Source organism: Pagrus pagrus, assembly GCF_965226575.1.
Source record: "Pagrus pagrus genome assembly, chromosome: 15".
Taxonomy (NCBI): domain Eukaryota; kingdom Metazoa; phylum Chordata; class Actinopteri; order Spariformes; family Sparidae; genus Pagrus; species Pagrus pagrus.
This window is the reverse complement of record NC_140199.1, coordinates 14,145,341-14,168,082: the sequence shown is the minus strand read 5'-3', so window position 1 is coordinate 14,168,082 and position 22,742 is coordinate 14,145,341. Positions and strand designations below refer to the sequence as shown.

Here is a 22,742-nt window from a genome sequence, read left to right as displayed (position 1 = left end):
TCTCCGCTCATTGGTGACAAGAGGCGCCCATCACGCGGAGCCAGCTCCGGGTCATTCCCTATCCGCATGCGCTGTCGGAAATGGCCGCCCGCTCCCTCTCCTCCATTGGACCGAGCCGCTGTCAGTCGGTCTCCCTCACGCTGAACACCGTCCGCCTCTCCGGCTCCCTGTCTGCTGAGACCGCCGTCATATTGGCTGCTAGGAGCAGCAGCGACCACGGCAGAGAAGAAGACCCCCACCATGACGAAGAACGGGTTTTCGTGGCAGTTAAAGAACGATTTAGCCTTTTAAATAATTTTGATTACTATTTAACTAATTAATTTTAAAATATTCGGGATGATACCGTCAAGTATCCGAGTACCTTTAGTGCTTTCATCCGACACCGTGGTCCGCAAGGGGGATGTATGCCTGACTTCTCTTAATAGCCATTTTTTGCAGACAAAGAGAGCTTTTGAATAGGGCTTTCAAAAGGCACACGGGTAAGATATGATTTCGAGAAACAAACCTTTTACTTGTCACGCATGTCACATGTGTCTACTCGGCGTCTTGAAGCTCCGCAGCGCCGCTCAGTTTATTTGTCTTAATTTTTTTTTGTGTAAATTTTCCCTCAAGCTAACACGCTAACCCAGCTAGCTGGCTGGTTAGCCACAGCTAGCTAAAAGGCTAGAAAGTCCCACTCTAGGGAATGCTAACAGTTAGCATTTTTGACAGCTCGTAAGCCCGAACCGCTAGTCAGCGTTAGCGGAGCAGTCTGCTTGTAAAGGTATATCTGTTGCCAGCAGACACACACATCGATTTAAAGATGATTTCTGAAGGATAAAATACATCTGACTTGAGTCAGGAAGCCATTTAAAACCAGACTAACGTTATGTTCCCGGCTGTAGCTACGTTTAGCGGTGTGTGTTAACGTGTTAGCAAGTCCTCTAACTTGGCTGGGACCAGAGAAAAGAGGGGCCTCCAGAAACCTAAAGGCCTTCCAACCATTGCTATATGCCCGCTATAAGAACGTTATAGCACGATAATTGCATGTCTGCTATTGTCATAAGTGGTAAAACATACATGTCATCTATAAAAGTAGCTATCGTTAGTATAGGTTTAGGTTAATCAGGATGACAAGATCATGTTTAAAGGAAGGCAGTTTTGGTCATGTAAGGATAACTTCAGTGAGTTAACTCTGGATAGGCATATTTTCCAGTTTATCTGACTTAACTGATTTAGTTACTTATTTCCAGTCTGACTTGAATGTTTTGTTTTCAATTACTGAGGGCAGGCTACTAACAAAGCTCCACAAGGGCAGAAGAAATATTACAGAAACTCTGTCTTGATGTAAATAATGCAATTTGTAGCTGCAGTAATATGTTCCTCTCTGTATTTACTGCCTCTAATTTGAAAAGCTTTATTGTAAGTCAAAATACATTCTGCACCTTTTTGTAGAAGAAAAAATATTAGTTAATAATAGTCAAATAGTTTGCCATACTAACATTTCTATTAAAAGTTTCAATATGTGTTGAGATGTAAATGCTAGGAAGAATCAGTGCAATTTATCATTCATATACAGACCTTGTTTGGCTTTCTGCCATCCCACATATCTTTCAGAATGCAAGACGCTGCAAATATCTCATTAACTCTGGTCTGGTCTGAGCAGAGAAGGCGTCCTCCCTTAATCTTGTCTTCTCTCCAGCCCTCTCTTAGATCAGTATGATCCCAGGAGAATGGGTGTGTTGGACTGCCGGAGAGCAGAAGTAGCCTAGTTCTGTTTCAGGGCGGCTTTGAATGGTTGCGGACTGGATCGGCTTATTGGTGTGGCCATTGTTATCAATCGCAACAGTCATAGAGAATTATATTAGACGGATATAGTTAAGATAATCAATCTTGAACTAGCCAAGCACAATTGGTTCTAGGCATAAATCTGCACAATTGTCCTGCTGTGGAAATATAATTGTAGTTTATAATGGAGCAGAAATGGTCAGACCAAGAATTCAACTAATTATAATTTAGATTTGTCACTATGTTGTTGCATTTTCTTTTTAATAATTTTGCTGCAACATGTCGGATCACTACTACACTATTACCAAGAAGAATGGAGCCATGCTAACAAATGACGAAACAGGGCAGATTAGCTAACTAACATTGTAGCACACACTGGCTGAATTTTCAGATCTCAGTGGTCGTTCCCTTGCATTTGTTGTAATTCATGATTGCTCATTTTTAGGGTACAGCTCCCAGCATTTTGTCTCTCTGCTTGTCCTTTCAATGCTCTGAATACTTACCAGTTAGTATCATTTGACAGTGAAGCCATCTAAATGTGTCAAAGACACTAACAAGTCCATGTTTATGTTTTATAGTGTGTGTGTAATTCTGATGTGATCTAGCATGTGGTGAATTGTAAAAAACGATGCTATAGTCAGACTGAAGTTAATGGTGTTTTGCTCATTCTTGGAAACAATTAAAACGTTTCGGTGATCCTAAGTTAGAGTGAAAAGGCCTTTTTAACCATGTGTCTTGGTCACTGGAACTTTTCATTGTTTGCATTTTTGAAGTGATTAGCAAGCTGAGGGATAAAACACACCAACCCGGATGGAAAGTCCAGCCGCTCAAGATGAAGCTGATATCACATTAGCCTCACAAATCCAGTTCATCTCGGAGGGAAGACAGCAGGGTGTGAACAGGCCGTTTCAGTTTGTAGATTAAGTTTGTTTTTATGTTGGACGTACACAATTCTGGGAAATTGAGGTTGTGGCTGGTAAGGCTTTGTGCACCAACAAAACATTTGATGAATGAGAGACAGTTGTTTTATATAATCGAATTGGCTGAACAAATAGTTCATTTGAGCCATGTTGCTCAAAATGATGAAACTTTTGATTGCCTGTTTGAGCCCAAAATCTTTTATAAGGCATTGTCATGCAAGTCAGCTACAATAATAAAATCATGCTTAATAACTAAAGTGACGCTGCAGTAAACAATATGCATGGTTTGGTATTGTACATAGAGATGTGCTTCTTTAGTTGTAGTTTAGCAGATTAGAGTTAAATTGTTCTTGATGGTTTATATGATTGTATTGTTACACATTTACAAAGACAACGACTAAGAAACATTTATTTTGCATCAGTCATGTACTGGAGGTCTCATTTATAAAAAGGGATTTGCGAGCAGTTTTGATCTTAAGTATGATTTGAGCAGAAAACACAGTTATTTATACAACTTGTGTGGAAATTATCCTCGCTTGAAGCAAAGTCCTCACTTGACCGAGTGATTTTCCTGCGCGATCTTTATGAACGTTGTGCAGCAGCAACACACTGCTCTACTATTGCCGTGATCTCGTCCTCCAGAAAGTTAGATTTTCTCTTTTGGTCCAGACTGAACCCTAATTTGGCATGATATAATGAGAAAATTACTAGGCAGGCACCTTCAATTTAAGTTGATTTGAGATTTAAGATCATAGGTGTTTAAGGTGTGAATGTGATTCTTAAAACCTGCTTAAGCAAGTTTTTGTATGATCAGCGTCTTTTATAAATTTAATCTAAGCACACCATCAGTAGTTCAAGTATATAAAAGAACATTTTCATGAATTAGATCCATTTATAGGTCAGTATCAGTGTCTGTATGGATCTGGTGGAGAGGATTGAGGTACCATATACTTTTAAGAATATGTTTTATAAATTTAAATCATCACTCTAACTGTCTGCTGGCTGTAGAAATAACTTTTGGACAGAACTATTAATAATTTAAAACTTGACGGAGTTCACTAGAAATGGTGATTATTAATCAATGATAACTACTAAGAATAGGGCTGCAACCAGCGATTCGTTTCATTATCGAATAATCTGCAGTTTATTTTTATTTTCTTGATTAATCATTTTATAAAACATCAGAAAATAATGATAAATGTCACCACAACATCTTAAAGCACCATGATTAAATCATTGTCTTGTGTAACCACAGCCCCTAACCCAAAAGTATGTAGTTTACTTTATTGAAAAAAGTCTCCAATTTGATTTTTTTCCATGGTCAAAAAAGTTTGTGATACATTTTTTGAATTGATTGATGAAGCAATTAACAGACTAACTGTTGCTCGAGTTAAGAATGAACTCAATCAAGATGTACTCAGTTGGCACAATATTTGTGTTTCCCAGGGACAGCTGAAGCTCCATACAGTGTGGACACTTGCCATAATGTGAGGAATGGTGATCCGAGCCTGTGCTGTGGGCACAGTGCCAGTTGTTTTCCATACAATAGCGATGACACAATAAAGGGTGTTGCTTTACCCTGATGACATGTTGTAGGGTTGAGTTAATCCATACTGGTGTCAGCTTCTCTTACCTGTAGCGCATCAACTAACCAGTTCACAGTGACTGCTGCTTTAACTATTGCTCAGTATCCCACGACTTACCATCAAGGGATCACAGTGTGAACTATTTAAATTTGACAGCGTAATTATAATCACCTTCAATTAAAAGAATGACAAGAAAGCCTGTTTTCTGGAGAATCGGGGCTCCCTGTTTTTTTAAAACTATAGTCCAATTTTCAAGAAATTATAAGTTGATCAATAATAATATTAAAGAAAGCAAGATGAAAAGAAAAATAGTTTGAATTTAGGAAGGCCACATGTTGAATGTGCAGAAGCAGGAATAGTATACTTGTGTGACGGCATTATGTAATTCAAGTTTGTATATTTTATTTTGGTAATTTAACCCTAAATTAAATTATTGAATTGTGCGCGGCAAGAAAATAGCCCACGTCGTTCTTTTTTAATTAAGGCCACAATAATAAAAACATAATAATAATAAACGCCACTGATTAATAGATTTTGCAAGTTTTATTACTAAAGATCAGTGACAGCAGGCCATCATTGCAAAACATGGTCTTTGCCCAGTGTTACGGACCTTGCAGATTAGATTCAGTGTACTGTAACTGCAACACCACAAGCAATACCAACAGAAAATGTCAAATTTAAATTCAACAGACGCTTTTCATGCTTGATAGTAATGATCATGCTGTAATAAATGTAAGATGGGGATATGAAAATCAAATTCAGATGCAATACAAATGATGGCAATTCTGTAATCAAATCGAATTGCAAGATAACTCCTCGCCACAGCTGGCTGCATTGAACAATTTGCTGTGGATTATTCTGTGTGTGTGTGTGTGTGTGTGTGTGTGTGTGTGTGTGTGTGTGTTGCACTGATAACATCAGTTTATTGTTTGTAACAGACATGAAGCTTTAAACAGCTTTGAAACAATAATTTCAAAGCAAGTTTCATAATAAGAATGTGTATCTAGCAGAAGTGTAATTTACTTTGAATTGCTGTATACAGGTGTTGCTACAATGAAATCCACCATGGAAATGTTTCTCAACAATTATGAGTCTGCTGAATTGGCATTTGGTGTTGAAAAGCATGTGGGTGCTCTCCGAGAAGTCACGTCTAGTATATCAGCAGACCATGTGTCAAGCCAGTGGAAATCAGTTTGGGAGTATAGAGTCATTTGCTGTGGAGTTTTGCGCCGGCATTACCCCTGGAGAGAATGAAAGGAAGACGTCCAACAGACCAGACAATGCCAGTCACTAACTCAGGCTTATTGTGCAGATGCACATGGAGCGCGGAATCTGAGATAAACCCCAGCAGATGAGTCATGTCACTTTTATGTCATGTAGCTTAGCTGCATGAATAAAATATTATTTTTTCATAGCAACTAATTTATTGCAGGCTGGTTTGTAGGCGTATGTATTGCAGACATCTAATGACTGTCAAGTGGAAAGACATTGTCATCTTTTGTGAGTACAAAGTATGTCTCACTGATCTCATGAGTCAGTCAGGGAATGCTTTGTAACTGATTTCAACAAATTGACTTAATCAGTCATGTGCTGAAGACCAATCCAGGGATTTCCTGTGCATCACAGCACTGTTGTCTATCACAGCTGATTGTGCAAATCCATAATGTCTTTATCAATGTAAAGAAGCAAACTTCACTCTGCATGCAGGTAGTCAAAGTGCCTGGTAGTTGGATAGCTGCTTTTAGCCCAAAGGTACAGAATAGGTAGGGAGTGAAGGAGATTAGCGTAGGAGGGACTAACATCCTTTGTTGTGTGCCTGTAGCTTCGTAAATAGCACATGCAATTAATGCTGACCGGATTAGGGATTTAAGTTTTCAAGAACTACATAGTACTACATAGTTGGGTGCGCGTTCTTATACGTACTATAAGATGAGCTGCTTGCAGCTTGTACTAATGGATTAAGTCAATGTTTTGATAGGATTATTAGTCACAGTGTATTTAGGTTTCCTTCAAAATTGATCAAGAATGGATTCATGTGATAAACATTCAAACATAAAGAAGACAGAAAGTTGCAAATGTGTTCGGTTTTGGATGTTAAACATATTGGTAAGTTATTCAAGTATCTGATTGTTGTGATTGGCTGCAGTGATTTGGATTTACCGGCAACACCAAAAAATGTACCCTAATAAATCCATGAAGTCTAGAAACAGTGTCTGAAACAGGGAAGGAAACGCTGCGTTATGGAATCCTTCGAGGTTTCGTGTTTGGCAGGCCCACCTACCTGTGGTGACTTTGCTTACTGCATCATCTAAACACCGTTTGGTGCTACAACTTCCAAATCTCTGGCAAGTTCTCATAGAGTGGTAAATCAATGGCATATGTGAGCGCATGTTCATGTGCCCTGACTGCTGCTGTTACAGGGAAAGTTTTTGGTCAGGTCTAGACTGGCTCTGTAATACAGTACATACCAGCAGATCAGCTGTGAGCAGATCCTGGGTTCATTTATAGCTGTGGCCTTGTGTCCCTGCACGTCTGCCTGGCAACTCCTAACTCTGCTGTTCCAACTACTCAAGCTCACCCACCTCTCAGACACTTTGGCCCCTTTATACTCTCACCATGTCTAATTACTAGATACACAGTAGTCTGGGGAATTTAAATGTAGGACATTCTTTATGTAGCTTGTACCTCAGTGTTAAATGTAGGCGTCATTGCTGTTGCAAGACTTCTCCACCTGTGACTGATTCAGTTTTGTCTCCTGTTATCTTCAGGTCCCAGGGGCTCCTATTGATGAAGAAAGTGGGCAACATGTGGAGCAACCTGAAGAGCAAATGTCAGACACTCTTCCACAACAACAGTTCAGGACCCAGTGAAAGCAGGGTTGAGGCCGATGCCGTCCACTGTGTGTTGGATCTTGGCCAAGGAGGCAGCTCAGGTGAGGCTCAGGCATCAGGAGCCTCCAGCCCATCAAGGAGCCTCCTGCCAGTGCCAATGGTAACAGCAGGACGGCGCCATCATAACTGTGTGTCTGACATCCCTCAGATAGTAGAGATCACTATTGACAAGGACACTGAGGATGTACGGGGGGGATCAGGGGGTGTTCCCCTGGCTCGGAGAGACTCCTATTCCCGTCATGCTCCTTGGGGGGGCAAGAAAAAACATTCATGTTCCACCAAAACCCAGAGCTCTTTGGAGGCAGACAGGCGGTCTGGACGCTTACGGGGGAGTGGAAATCGTAGGGACAGACGTTATGGAGTCTGCTCCATCCAGGAGATGAGCGACTCTGTATCTGGAGGACGAAGTCTGAATGCCCGGTCTTTGCGCCAGCGGCTGAGCGATACAGTAGGGTTGTGCTTACCCCTGCCCGCTCGCAGACGTTCCCGCTCATCAAAGAACCCTGTCACCTCCAAACGGAAGATTCACCTGACTGAGCTCATGCTGGAGACCTGCCCCTTCCCACCAGGCTCAGACCTCGCACACAAGTGGCACCTGATCAAGCAACACACAGCACCGGTCAGCCCGCATTCCTCCACTGCCCTGCTGGATGCCTTTGACCCAGCCCATCCGTCTCCTGAGGATGAGGAGGAACGTCTGCGCGAGCGTCGCAGACTTAGCATCGAGGAAGGTGTGGACCCACCACCTAACGCACAGATCCACACCCTGGAGGCCTCAGTGCCAGGCTCCTCTCTCTACAAACTGGGACCAAAGATGGCTCCTGGCATGGGAGAGGCCTCTGGGGAAGGCCGGGCCTCAGGGGCCAGCAGCTCTGCAGGTGCTGGATCATCAGGTGCCTGTGCTCAGGTGTTGGGGGCTGCAGCGTCAGCCCAGGACTGTGACTCTGAGGAGGATTCGACCACCCTCTGTCTGCAGGCCAGGAGGCCCAAGCAGAGGCACGCCTCTGGGGATGGTCACCTGAGCCGACAGCAACCTGGGCCCTGGAAGGTTCACACCCAGATAGACTACATCCACTGTCTGGTACCGGACCTATTGCAGATCACAGCTCTGCCCTGCTACTGGGGCGTGATGGACCGCTACGAGGCTGAGGCGCTGCTGGATGGACGGCCCGAGGGTACCTTCCTGCTACGTGACTCTGCCCAGGAGGACTACCTCTTCTCCGTTAGCTTCCGCCGTTACAACCGTTCACTGCATGCCCGCATTGAGCAGTGGAACCACAACTTCAGCTTTGACGCCCACGACCCGTGTGTTTTCCACTCTTCCACCGTCACAGGACTGCTGGAGCACTACAAGGACCCCAGCGCCTGCATGTTTTTCGAACCGCTGCTTACAGCGCCTCTCCATCGGACCTTTCCTTTTGGCCTGCAGCACCTGGCACGAGCCGCCATCTGCCGCTGGACCACTTACGATGGTATAGGCTCTCTGCCTCTGCCCCCTGCCCTGCAGGACTTCCTCAAGGAGTATCACTATAAACAGAAAGTACGAGTTCGTTGGCTGGAGAGGGAACCGCCACTCAAGGTCAAATAGGGTGGCCTTCTCCATTGCCTGTACACACACTGCAGGAGGATTACAGAACTTTAGAAATTCCTCATTAGCCAATTAGAGGCTATACTGACATAGCTCTCTTTTTGGTGGGGGATGGAATTTAAATGTAACAAGCTATAAAAGATTCATTCTAATCTTTGTTTTAGTTATTACTTACATCACAGAAAATACATATGATTATATTCAGTATAACGCTGTCTGGCAAGCACATGTTTTTGTGTTGAACAGGTTGTTTGGACAGGGAGGGAAGGCACAAATATCAGTGCTTTGTGTCTTTTCTCTCCTGCTTTGTGCTAAATGTCTGCCTGATCCCACGACATCACCCTGCCTGTAGACCTGCCTGCATGCCTCCCTTCTTCATCCCAAATTGCTATTTAGGCCCACATGGCTACATTGTACAGTTCACTTTGTGCTTTCTCTTTTTTTTCTTTCTTAGCTTGTCAAAGCACCTAGTGGAACTCCTTCCCAAGAAGGTTTTAAGGTGTGTGTGGGTTGAGAGGGCAACTGGAGGTGCTATTGGTATATTGCAGTCAGAGCTTGTCCCATGGATAGAGCTACATAAGGCACATTCTTTGCCATCTCTTTGCACGCATGAGTATCAGCTAAGCCAGAGACAGGGACAGATTCTGGGAGGGTCCATTGAGTTAAGGACAGCACATCAGGGAAATGACGTGCTTTTAAAGGACTATAGATTAGTCCTTAAAAAACATTAGTTCCTCTTTAAGCAGTAATGGTGAATGATGAATAATAAATCAGTTTACTGTGTCCTATTTAGTGAGCAAGCTAAACTTGTCACCTTTATTCCCGCTCCCCAGCACTGCCTTCATAACAGGAGGAACATATTGTAAGGAAATATTCTGACATTCTTGCCATTGTTACTGTTGTCAAAGCAGTCTGTCAGTTCTTTACTGGCCACAGGCACTTCAGCTCTGTGCACACTATTGTGTATGCATACACACAGTACATTTTTCCCTTTATGAAATTTAGCTCCTACATTTGAGCAGTCTGGTGTCTTTGTGTTATGGTTTCATAGTGTCGTTTACACCTGCTTCCTTCAGTTAGCATCTTTTGGTGGCATATGACATATAAGCTTCGACCCCTGTGTTGGCTATTTTTCTTCTCAAGACACTCATATAGGTGCAGACATCTTTGCACATATAGTGAAAGATGATAAATGGGGAGGATAACTAATTAAGATGATACTTTAAAGTCTCTCTTTTAAAATTGCAATCTACATCTCCCATATTGCAGTACCCTTTTCCTCCTTAATTTATATTTCTTTTATGAAACCATGTTAAAATGCATTAATTTTGTTTTTATGAAGGGGACTTTGTCACCAGCAGGAAAGGGGCTTGCTTTGGAGTTGATGACCCCCATTTACAACCTATGACTAGAAGGTCACAACCCCAACAATTAGCCTCATTGCCCTGTTGCATTTATAGTCTAATTTATAACTTGAGTGCAGGCAACACTTGAATCTCGAGAGGTTGACATCTTTGCAAGCTTCAGTTATGGCATCGGAATGATTTTAGTTGTGTGACTTGGGAGAAAAAGACTGCTGGCTAGCTGCTCATTTCAGTTGTGTTTTCATTGTGAAGAGAAAATACATGTAACCTATGTGCCTTTTTAGAGAACCAATTATCTTGTTCCATAATCAGTTGCTCTGTAGTCCAAACCTAGAGCAGGCGGTGCTTCTTCCATCAAATGAGACTGAAGAGAATAATAATGATGCTCTAAGCTAAAATTTTTGTAAAGGATACAATTCTAGTGGTGCTATGTTGGTTAAGCTACGACAGATTATTGAAATGATAAGTTGTACATAAGTTACATCTGTTTTCACTGACTAATGCATGCATTTAGTCTCTTGCCACATTATGACCTGTATGATAGTGTTAAGTTCTTAGTGGGTCCAATGCCAGCCCTACTGTAGCATATTTCAGTGGAAGACATCAATGCCCAGCCCTCACATGTGCAGGTTCTAGTCTGCATCAGATCCTAATGGGAGGGTCTGAAGGTTCACTCTTCACTGTGAGCATTTTGATCTGAATAATTCATCTTCTGCTCAAGTTATCAGAAACACTGTTTGTTCTAACTCTTTATTAGAATTGAATGCACATGACCTGGCTTTAAAAAAATTAAATTAGTTGAACTTTGAATAGAACACGTGTGCAAATGACTGTGCGAGGATGAGATGTGTAGAGACAAGCAGACTGGTTCCTTTAAGGCATTTTGAGAAAACAGTTTCTAACTGATAATTAATTGGAAAGTATGTAGATGAAAACCCTGCAGGTGATGTGTAAAACTGAGATATTGAAGCTGAAAGACGCATGAGATGATCATTACTGGAAAGGTTCTCAAACTAGTTCATATTGTAGTTTGTGTGCGTGTCTATCAGTCTGCACATGTGTTAAAGGTTACTGTAGTTCTCATCAGTGAGGATGAATCATGAACAAATGTCAGTGAGTTTCTTTGCCCATGAGTATCTGAGTCTGTGACCAAAGCTCTTGAACACAGCTATCTGTATTGAGGCTGAAGCTTAATAATGTGCACAGTGGCATTAAAATAAAGCTAGTTTTTATTTCAGATTTCCAACAAGTTAAAGCTAGAATAATACAACAGTGTGTTAGACTGTTAATATAATCATAGGGGAGAATGTGGCACTGTTAAGCTCTCACCTACACCCTGAAATTTAATTTCACTTACTAAACAGGCAGGCAGTGAGATAGTTTCCAAACACTAAAGTCCCAAACATTTTCCACTGCCCTGCACTTTGTTCTCAGAAAACTTGAATGCCGCATGTTAATCACCTATGTGTGTTGAAGTGGCAGCAGTGAGTGTTAAGCAGAGGGGATAGGACTGACTCATGCTTGTTTGTGCACTTTTATGTTTGAGGATTTTTAGCATCCACACTGTCAAAAGAGAAGAAATATATATCTATTTGAAAACCCCCACACACATCACCCTTCATACTTGCTCACTGTCACCTGTCTATCATGCCACTTCCTAGCAATAGCATACAACTTGTTGCAGTGCCCCACCCCTCTTTCAGGCACTAATCACAGGCTAATTTTACCATGTTGGGATATAAATTTACTGGGTACTAAAAGGGCCACTCTGTGTTGCCTTAAGGCTGCTGTGTGGCTGAGGGAGGCCTTTTTTGTTATTATTATATCCAACTGCTCTCTCTCCATCTGGCCACAACCTTAACATCCTTGTGCTGATGTGGAGGTGACTGTGGCGTAGAGCGAGCTAAGGCCCGTTTGTCCTACACTCTACTCTGTATCCGACCCTGTTAGGCTTAAGTTAACACTGAGGAGCAGGAAGAGGAGAGATGGAGCTGGCTCACTGAGAGCGTTGGCTTCCTGTTGTGGCAACGGCATGCTCACGGAGAGGGCTGGGGATTTGTTGAAGTAAATAGCACTTTAATTGTGTATTTGTGTTCTACAGTGCAGTCTACGAGTATAGGGACAGTGACATGTTTTTTGTTTGCTCTTTACTCCAGCATATTGGGTTTGAAATGACAGTTGAGCTTCGTAACAACTTTACATCCAGACTGGGTGAACATGGTAGGAATTGTACCCGCTTTTGGAAGTTGTACAAATTCAACAAACTGAAGTCATCATATTTATTATTTTGTTGAACATATTTTGCAACCAATCTCTGCTGAATTCTATTCTTGCTTGTTTTGGTAGTTTTTTGCCTTGAGTTTGGTCTAAAGCAAGTGAAACATCCTAGAACTGAGGTCAGGTGACTTTGCCCTCATTGGCTGCCGCGTCTGTATGTCAAGGCTCTTTGTTCACCTGCTCTGCCCTTAAATTAGGAAAGACTTACATTTCCCACACTATACATCCAATATGGATTTGAACACTCTCAAACATACTAAAAGCTGAGAGTTAGCACTTTAAACCTTTATGGTCTTTGTTTAATTACCAATATGCTGCACTACAGAGCCAAAACAACTGACAATTTCCTACTGTCCAAATATTTCAGAACAGCACTGTTTGTGTTTTAGCTCAAGATGGCGAGAATTGTGTGAGTGTTGAGAAAAAAAGACGGCGGTCCAGAAATATTTCACTTGTATATTCAGGCGTTGTAAGCTGTGTCGATGGAGTTGAATCCTCCACCATGCTGCAGACTCGGTGCGTGCGTGTGCGTCGTGCGGGAGTGCATTAGTGTATGGACAGAGCCACACGGAGGGTTCAAGTGGAGGGGATGCAGAGTCGACTGTGAGGGGTGATGACAGTGACTCCTATGAACAATGCCTCTTTGCCCCCCACCCCACTCTCCACCCCCCCTTAATCTCAGGCAGGCCCGTTGCAAGGAGAGTCCCAGGACCCTCTCAACCCAGTTTTCCCCATGGGAAATATCTGACATTAACCGTAGCACATGTTTGCCATATAACCTGTAGATTTAGGAGGAAAAAAAACATTGTATGTATGATGAATGATGGAGTTATATAATAGGAGCCTGATGAAAAGAAGTTTTATTCTTCTGTGGTGCATTAACTGTCTGGAACACATACATTTGCACGCACTCGCTATCACACTTCTTCAAACACCTGCACTACCCCCAGGTATTGACACACATCCACACCTTCCCACCACCACCCCACCCTAAGCCAGGGATGTGTAAACATGGACCACATTTAGCCAGCACCACCTCTCTGCGTTACTCCCCCAAAAAAGGGAGAGCAAAGATGGGTGTTTACGTGTATATTCTATGTTCTTAAGAAAAAACAAAAAATGCGTGAATTGAACTATTTTGACCTTATATTGTCATTAGTATGACACTATTTAGCTGCACTATGAGAGCCTCGTTTGTGGCAAGAAACCACTGGGTCCGGTCTGGATGAGACAGGCTGGTTGTGTCGTTAAACTACAGCTACTACCCTGGATGAAAGACTCCAACCCCCCACCTCGGTACGGCTCATGGTTTTAGCTCTAAGAGGACAAACAAAAGAAAAAAAAGATATTTTAAACATTTCTTTCATGTTCCCATATATATTTTAGAAAGCTGGGTTAAGTGCTATATGCAAACAGAAAAAAGATGTATGAAATAATTATTATTTTTCATTATTACTTCTCCCTAATATGCAATGGAGTGTAGTGTAACAATGGTTGCAATCCTCTGTCACTTTAATGCTGTATGTGCACATTGGTTGCTGTGTGGATGTGGGTGCCGAGGCAACAGGACTTGACAATGATGGGAACTAATGGTTGTCACTCTGCAGCACCGCCGTGTTCCCAGACTGCCTTATTCGTTCTGACCAATCAGAAGAGCCCTTTTTAAATCCCGGGCCACAGTCACCGCCACAGGCTGACCAAGCTGTCGTCAGACGAATATCGCTGTTCCATTTTCTTCTGCTTTTCCTCGCTTTTTTTTCTTTTCTTTCTTTTGTTTTTTTTTTCTTCTTGCTGTCAGGTAGGATTTGGAGCGTGTAAATGGCATAATCATGTTCACATTTCACTGTCTGTTCTGTGTATCTGCTTCACCATTCAATGAGAAAAAAAAACAGTCGTTTTCCAGTATAACCTGTTCATTTTAAGAGCCGTATGATGCGACACTTGTAGCTGTCACTCTTGGTGCTTGGCTTATGCTTCATTGTCTTAATATTCCAAATAAAACTGTTAAGTGTAATCCACACTGGCCCATGATATAATATTGAGTATGTTTTTTTTTTCATTTATCATGCTGTCGCACACTCTTACACTCACTCTGTAGTGTTCAAGCAGTGAGTCAGGTGTGACCAAGTCAGAGTTTAGGATGACACGTGGGTGTTTGATATCAGTTAATGTTCACTGACTCCCTGTCAGGTTTATAACATTACACTTGTATCATCATTTTATTAACCTCTGGCAGCCAAACACTGATGGCATAACAAACTTTTAATCCTGTCGGCTGTTATGAAAGAGCAACATATCTTTCATACCTTCAATGTCAGGAACCCTAAATGTCATCATTTGCTTTTACCACTTTTAAAAAATCAGTCATGATTATCTTTTGGTCAATAATGAGATCATGATTTGGATCACAATTATTCGTTGACTTTGGCAACATTGTGCATTTATTGAACTTTAAAAAAAACTTAGCTTTTTAACTATAATCCAGCAAAAGATACTAAAAAAAAGTCTTAATAACAATGTTATATTATATGTATAATTTAATAAATGGAGCTGAGTGAAACTAAACATGTGAGTGTGAGTTTGGGCTTTAGGGTGGCATAAAGCACACTGCTGAAAAGAAAATAGTTGTGCTTGATTTATAACACAAGACAACATAAGAGCATAATTTTGAAACAAATATAATAATATAATATACATAATTTCATCTTGATTATCTTGTTTTCATAATTGAGCAAAATCGTAATAGAAGTTACAATTTGATTAACCGCAGAGCCCAAATTTGAAATGACATACAAAGAATCCTAGCATCACCATGTGTTTCCTTTTAATATGAATACTAAAAGGATCTAGGAAATATAATTTGATATAAAAGAAAAAACCCCAGTTGCATAAATCCTGAAATGTGACCTTAACAAGCAAATTCCAAACGTTAAACATGAGTCTGTACACACAAGCACACTCACTCTGCAGCTGAAATAAAAAACATATTTTAATGCAAAACAAACTTCTGCAGGCCTGAGCTGTGACTTGGGAGCTATGAACTTGTTTACCTAAAGCAAACTATCAAAATGAATTTTTTTTATGTAAGAATGTCACCTGGACTACAGGTCCCACTGGTAAACCTGCTGGGATGGACAGAATAAGTTTGGTTACATTAAGTGAGTTTTACTTCCAGGCTTAAATAATGTGCAACACTATCAAATGGTACTTTTCACTAGGGAGTGGTTTAAAGCTAACGTTAGCTGTATTGTAACAGTATCTACTGGGTTATGTTGTTTTACTTTGAAATACATATGGACCAGTGTCCCTCCAGATAACTATCTATTACTATCTATTGTCTTTTTATCCCAGGATTTGAGCTTCTCACCATGAGTGAGATGTAAAAGGAAAATGGCTGCTGTAGGAATATGGTCTACACATGGGCCAAGACTTTTGCACCCTTGGCGGGAAATGCAAAACCTATTGATAACATTTTTATGGCAGATTTCACATTTTACTCACTAACTATAACAGTTACATTGCTTATTAAATATATATATATATGCCATAAATTAGTATATATATATTAGATAAGAGAAATGGGTAAAAGCACTAAAATTAACTGATAGTTAAAAAACAAATCTATTCTTTGTTGTTCATATATTTTTTCCCCATATCCACATGAGGTTTATTTTAGGTCCAAAATTTTAATTGATTTGTAAGATTATGATTTCTAACTGGAGTCTTTGTATCACAGGATACAAAAACTGAATATTGGAATAAAGCAAATTGAGTGGTGTAAAATAACCAGCTTCCATTTAGAGCAATTTATTTGTACAAAAATTGCAGAGTATTAAAGTCCCAGATGGTATAATATCTTGAATTGTGCCTTGTTAGTCTTACCTATACTGTGCAGCTGCTGGTTCAGCCTTCCTCCACAATAGACAAATGACCCCCGCTCTCCTCCCAACTGCCCGCCCGGCTATACCCTCAGTCTAACTCCCTCACTGAGGCCAGAGCAGCAGCAATGCAGACAGACACGACCAAGCTGCCTGGAACTTCACAGTTAAGTATTTGTTCATTTGAAATGAAGTATAAATAGCATGTGGGTTATCGGTTTCAAGTTAGCTACCCAAGGCTTATGAATAATTGACGCTCACCCAGGAGGAGGGTGAGGGTAAGGGTAAGCTACCATACAGGGCAGGAAACTTTCTGTGGGCTCACAGAGAGGACAAGAAACTGACAAAACTCAGCAGCAAACTAATTTAAATTTACTACAACACACCTGTATCAGTGCTCTCAAAGCATGGCCTCAGGTCCCCTGTTGAACCCTCTGGCACAACCAGAGTAGAAACCGAACAATAACTCTTCAGCAAGAAGTGGAATCTGGAGTTGGATGTGGGTCACTGACGAGGAGGATGAAAGTGCAGATGATGAAGGTTCTGTCAGTTTAACAAGAGGCCAAACCCTCCAGATTTCTACTGAGTGTGGCCCAGTCAGCTCTGTCTGAGGCGGCTCCTTATCAGCCCAGTGTGCTGGCCTCCGCTCTACACTCTGCTCTATCTCTGGTTGGCACATTGAGCTGCAATAAGCAGTTGTTGTTGGCAGCAGCATCAAAAGACATGTCAAGGGTGAGAACTATCACGCTGCTATCGAGATAAACGGTTTTTTTTTTCCGTCTGTTGCTCCCTGCCAAGAACATTATTTTGTGTTTTTAAGACATTTGATAATGAGGGTTCACACAAAAGTACATGAGTTTTTTTGGTAAGAAACACACTCGCCTGGTTCTACATAACTTGGCTGTGTACAACGGTAGCAAAATCCAGCACCTCTAAAACTCACTGATAGGTTATAGACAGCCAAAATGAAATGGGAACTTCAAAATTCTCTGCCAGAAGTAACCAAACCTAATTTATATTCCCAGTCACACTCTAATATCGTTGTTTAACCCGTATTTCTGTTTATTAGCTGCCATTAACAAAGACCAAAATTTACCACAAGTCCCAGACCATCATGGGTAAAGTGTCACAGGGCAACGAAAGGCAATGAGGGGCCACAGTAAGCTCAGACGTGTGTCTAACAGCAGGACAGAAGTAGTATAACTGACTATAGTGTCTGTTATAATTATTATGTTTAAGGATTAACCCAAGGGTAAGGGTTAAAAATAAAAAAAATAACGAAGAAGGTGAAGGTGGTTAGCTTAGCTTAGCACAAAGACTGGAAACAAGGGGAAAAGTTAATACAATCCCCCAACAGCACCCCTATAAAGCTCACTAATTGACATCTTTTATCTTGTTTGTTAAATCTTTACAAAATCTGAGGTGACAATTTGTAATTTCGGTTAAACAAATAACATATCCACAAGTTTCCAGGTAAGGTTACTGGAAAAACGATTATGGGTCACCCATTAAAGTCACTAACCTAGATCTTCATGAAAGAAACGTAACTGGACCCACTAGAAGTTGCGCCTGTAATTCGCAGAAAGGTACTGTACCATGAGTTTTGTAACCTTTGGACGGAGCCAGCCTAGCTAATTCCTGTCTTAATGCTAAAATAAGCTAACAGGCAGCTAGCTAAAGCTTCGTTTAGCATGCAAACATGATATTAGTGTGTATCTTCTAATCTACCACTCAGCAACAAAGCATATGCTGAACAATTTAACTACATTTTCTGTGATATTTTGTATTCTCAGCGTTTACTTTTACCAGTAAGGCCAGTTTCACAGCCCCACTGTCTGAAAGCATCAGCAGTGTGTGGGGGAGAAGTTTCCTCCCGTTACATTTCCTTGGGCTCATCTGACTCCTGTCTCACTTGTGAACTAGTTAGGCTTTTCATTTCCTTCACTTCTCGTGCTCTGAGCCCACATTTCTCCACACTCCCACAGTGCTAAGCCCAGAGCTCAACACAGATACACACCACATGGCTCCCTGCATGTTATCTGCACGCAAACTACAGAAACGCTGGCAAGGAGACGAGGACGAGGAAGAAGAGCACAGAGAGAGGGATACGGGACGGGGAGTGAGTAAGAGACACTGCCGCTGCTTTTCCAATGTTGGAGTGCCGCCAAGTCTGTGGCGGCAAAGTGAGCGTTGACCTCCAGTTAACCTTACGCGGACGCACGTAAATAGCCAGGCGCGCGCTCACACAAGGCTTACATCCATATTTCATTGCAGAAATATATCCGCCCGACAGTATTTTACACCCACTGCGGAGCTCACCTCCCAGTGGCTGAGATGGCTGCGGAGGGCCGGGCCTGGAGGCTGCTCCTCTTCCACCGGCTGAGCCAAAAGCAACAGGGCCGATCATCTGTACAATCTTTTGGAGCAGAAGAGCGGAGGCAGCTACGGGGGCTCAAAGAGGAAGATACATCGGTTCATTTTACAGCTTTGACTTGGCTTGCTACTTGTCAAATTTATTGATCAATCACTCTGTCTGGATCTGATACAGCTGGATGTTTATCACGAAAGCTTGAGAGGTTACAGCGCGCGGTAAGCTTCACCTCATGACCTCTGCCCCCTACAGACCTCCTGGAAAGATGGTCCCCCCCACCTGTCCAACATCTGCTGGCCAAATGAAGTCCAGGTTCTGCTTCATATAACCTGATTAAATCCAAACCCCCATTTACATTTCCCCCTCCCGGTCCAAAGCATGCTTAACCTCCGTCTTCGACACCCCTTTTCTTAGTCAGTCACTCCGCCCCTCCACTCCAGAGAAGTTGGACCACATGTGAACAGTCAGTGAACGGCATCTGGACTGACCTCTTTTTTTTGTTGTTGTTCTCTGGCAGAGACACTGGAAAATTTCAGTGGGCATGTCCTGTTAATTCCTCTGTCTTTCCCCCCCTTTTTCACTCTTTCTCCATTAATGTCTCCCTCCCTGATCGTATCTCAGCCTCGTTCTATATATACGTACATACATACATATGAGGGAAATGTTTTGATTCTTGACATATCCACTTCAGATTGCCGGGGTTTAGTATGTCCTATCTACCCTCTTCTTTCCGTTTCTTTCTGCTTCTCTGCTCTCATTTCCACTTTTCTTCTCTCCCATTCCCCTGTGTCCTTCTCCTCCAGTGCAGTGTATCATTGCTGCTTGGCTGGCCTCTGCGTAAACCCTGGGCTCGTTCAGCAGCCCTGCTTACTCTCACCCTCGGCCTCCCGGTTGCTCAGCGAGCCTCCGGAAAGTTCTCCTCGCTCGGAGCGCTGGCATGGGGAGCCGAATCCATGTATGTGTTTATGGAGTTCTGACAAATTCCTTCCTCCTCGCTTTCTCTGTTGCGTTGCAGACTTGACATGTGAGCATTATATTTAATCCCTCGTTCCCCGTGCAGGCAGGGGCAGTGTGGTGGAGGAGCTATGGGGCCTGGAGTTGGAGCTATGGCCTCTGTGGTGGCTGGTGCACCATTATGGAGGCAGCAGGACAGGCGAGCAATGGGTTCAGATGGAGCTTGTGGTAGAGCTATGGGATATGTGGTGGAGCTGTATTTTCTTATGGCAGGGTACTGCCTGGGTCATTGGCATTGGGAATACTGGTCACTCTATAATTGATTGAATTATGAATAAGCCGCTCCAATCCACTGAGCATTAGGTTCTGCAGTAGATCTTTAAAAAAAAAAACCCAACTGGGGCTGTGCCTGCTTTTGTGTTAACTAGACCCAGTTGTACCAAGCCACATTACGGCTGAAGTAAAACATTAAACTGCACAGTAAAGTTACCACACATAATGGTATACCACATATGGTGCTACAAGTATAAATCAGTCCCATAACAACCCTATTAGTAGACAGTTCTGCCTCCAGCCTGGAGTCAAATTACTGTTGCAAAGAAACGCTACATCAGGAGTTTACCATATTGGGTTGATTCAGAGACGTCACATGACTTTTCAAATGCAGCAAAATGAATTAAATTGACTTATAAATGTCAATTAAAGCTCCGTGGAGCACAGCAACACCCCACTTATCTGGTGCACCACAGTTTTAAACAAGACTATGGGCCTCAGTTTGCTTCGAACAAACTGCTGGTTGGATCATACAACAGGATCAGTAACCCCATTTTCAAATGCTGAATCGGATGCGTTGGAGATTAAACTTTCCAAAATTGACAGTCAGACAGATTCACTCACTTATGGAACAAATGACCAGGTGGTGTTGAGACCTGCGAACATTCGAAGGGTTTAAACCCCAAGAAACTACTGTCATCGTTTTTTGTATGTACAACTAAATGCAACATCCTGAATGCTTTCAAGGACTTTCCTCACTTGTAAGATTCTTCACATCAAGAACACAAACATATGCAAAAGATCATGTGTGATGCAGCCAAGAGAAAGCTATGAAAGCAGGCATTTTGGCCCACCTTTAAGTGTGGTCATATTAAACTAGTATATACACCTATTAGCCACCAAGGACAACTCTCTCTTGACATCAGCACTCACTCCCCGATGCCAGCATCCGTGGGACATGCCGAACAAGTCCGATCCATGAAGGCCCCGCCTCGCAACCCTCATGACTCAGGGGACCCGTCTCCGGGTCATAGCCAAGTCCAATCCACGGTGGGGCCTCCACAGGTTGGACTTGTTCCAGGACATCCCATGGATGCTTGATCGGATTGGGATCCAGGGAATTCAGAACCTGGGTCGGTGCCCTGAGCAACACTCCAACAGTGTTTGAGTGAGTTGTGCTGTCAAAGTGGCGCCCATGTGAATGCCAGGAGCCAAGGTTTCCCAGCAGAACATTACGTTATAACGAGATGATCAGGATTATTTACTTCACCTGTCAGTGGTTTTAATGTTGTGCCTGTACACTTTTACCTTTAGACGTGGTGTGGCAACATGTTGTAAAGCAGTGAGACCTTGAGCTTAAGGCCATGCTTGCAGCAAATAGACCACAGTAGTTTCAACCTGTCGTGATTGATTTTGTGGTCTCTTTTGTTTGTCGATTTTGTAAACTTGCAGGATGAGTTGTTACAGTTGTTGCCTCATCTAGATTGTCAAAATCATTTAAATAGCCAGCCATGACCTTGGAAATAAATCCTTGCTGGCAGTTTGTCTAGGTAAACTCCAAACTCCTCTCTCCGAATCTGACTCATTTTTCCACCATCGTCTTCCTGCAACATTCACCCCCCTTAAGATTTCAGAGCGAGACCTCTCATTGAGCGAGACTTAAAAAACGAATATAACTCTTTAACAATAAGGTTTATCTCCATAGGAATTGTGTCTGTAATATTGTCAGACATTTTGAATAATAATCTCAGCCAATGGCAAAAACAAGCACTTTCAGTGGACGTGAATTTGATGGTTGCAATTGCCCCAAAGGATCACGTTGCAGCCATTGCAGTCGTGCCGCGACTGCCAACTGAGTTGATCTAATGGACCAACTATGTCGACTGAGTATGACTCATTTACACCCAAAACACGTTAACATAAGGCCTTGATTTAAAAATCCCGTAAATCCCCTTTAATAACTGTAACCACACTGAAGAAATGCAAAATGATCATGTGCAGCCTGAACAATGAAAAGCATCAGCATTTCTGTCCCCTCATTGTCACAGTCTCTGCGAGGCATGGAGCGAAACAACAAGAAAGACAATGAGAGGGGATCGAGACAAGACAGTGAGAAACAAGCCTGTTTTGTGGTTTCCTTTCTGAGGCGGCTTTCCCAGAAAAGTAATCAGCAAAGGGTGACCACAAAGGAGCCCAGAGGCTTTTCATCCAGGCCCAAGGGTCTCTTCTATGACGAGTGAGGGGTGGGGCCACCACTTAACTATCACACTGGCCCCTCTCTGCTTCCCAGTGACTCACGCAGCTGTTGTCACACCACTGGGCACCAGCTATATGACCGCAACCCACCCAGGTTGTGGATGGTTCACTTGTTTTGTTTCTCCGTTCGCTGTTTACATGCCGCCAACATGTTTTATTTTGTCAGGCTGCTGCGACACATGTAACTCTGCTCCAGGGATATAAACACAATATATGAGCTTCTGAGCTGATGAATGATCTTCTTTGACATACTGTAGATACTGAAGGGATGTTGTAAAGTATGTTTACATTACTTTTACGTCAAGCAGTTTTATGAGACCTTTTCTTGAATATTTTCCCTTTGACTCCACTTCTCTAAATCTTGAACACAATGTCATTCTTATTTTTGTTAGAAAATCGATGTTTGTTTTCAAGAAAACTGGCTCCAGCCCTCTGACTCAACCAGGATGTTCTGTCGACCACATTCAGTACTTTTGCTTTATACAAAACCTTTATAATCAGCCACTGAAATACTTTGCTTCGGTGGAATTTTAAGGTAATTTTAGCTACTGTTTTCTTTAAATATTTATTTCACAAGAAAAGATTCTTGGAGCTTGCTGCTCTTTTCTCAGCAAGGC

General features: G+C 42.2%; 1 protein-coding gene across 1 annotated transcript; it reads left to right on the top strand.

The window, feature by feature from the left end:
* Nucleotides 1-46: 46 nt before the first annotated feature.
* On the top strand, nt 47-14,413 carry socs5b (suppressor of cytokine signaling 5b). Its single transcript, XM_084376414.1, has 2 exons — nt 47-479; nt 7,042-14,413. Exon 2 carries the CDS (start codon nt 7,061-7,063, stop codon nt 8,750-8,752), a length of 1,692 nt encoding a protein of 563 aa, XP_084232540.1. The 5' UTR covers nt 47-479; nt 7,042-7,060; the 3' UTR covers nt 8,753-14,413.
* The last annotated feature ends 8,329 nt before the right edge of the window (nt 14,414-22,742 follow it).

Coding starts and splice junctions, on each gene's coding strand:
- socs5b (XM_084376414.1), top strand. CDS start 7,061: ATGAAGAAAGTGGGCAACATGTGGAGCAACCTGAAGAGCAAATGTCAG.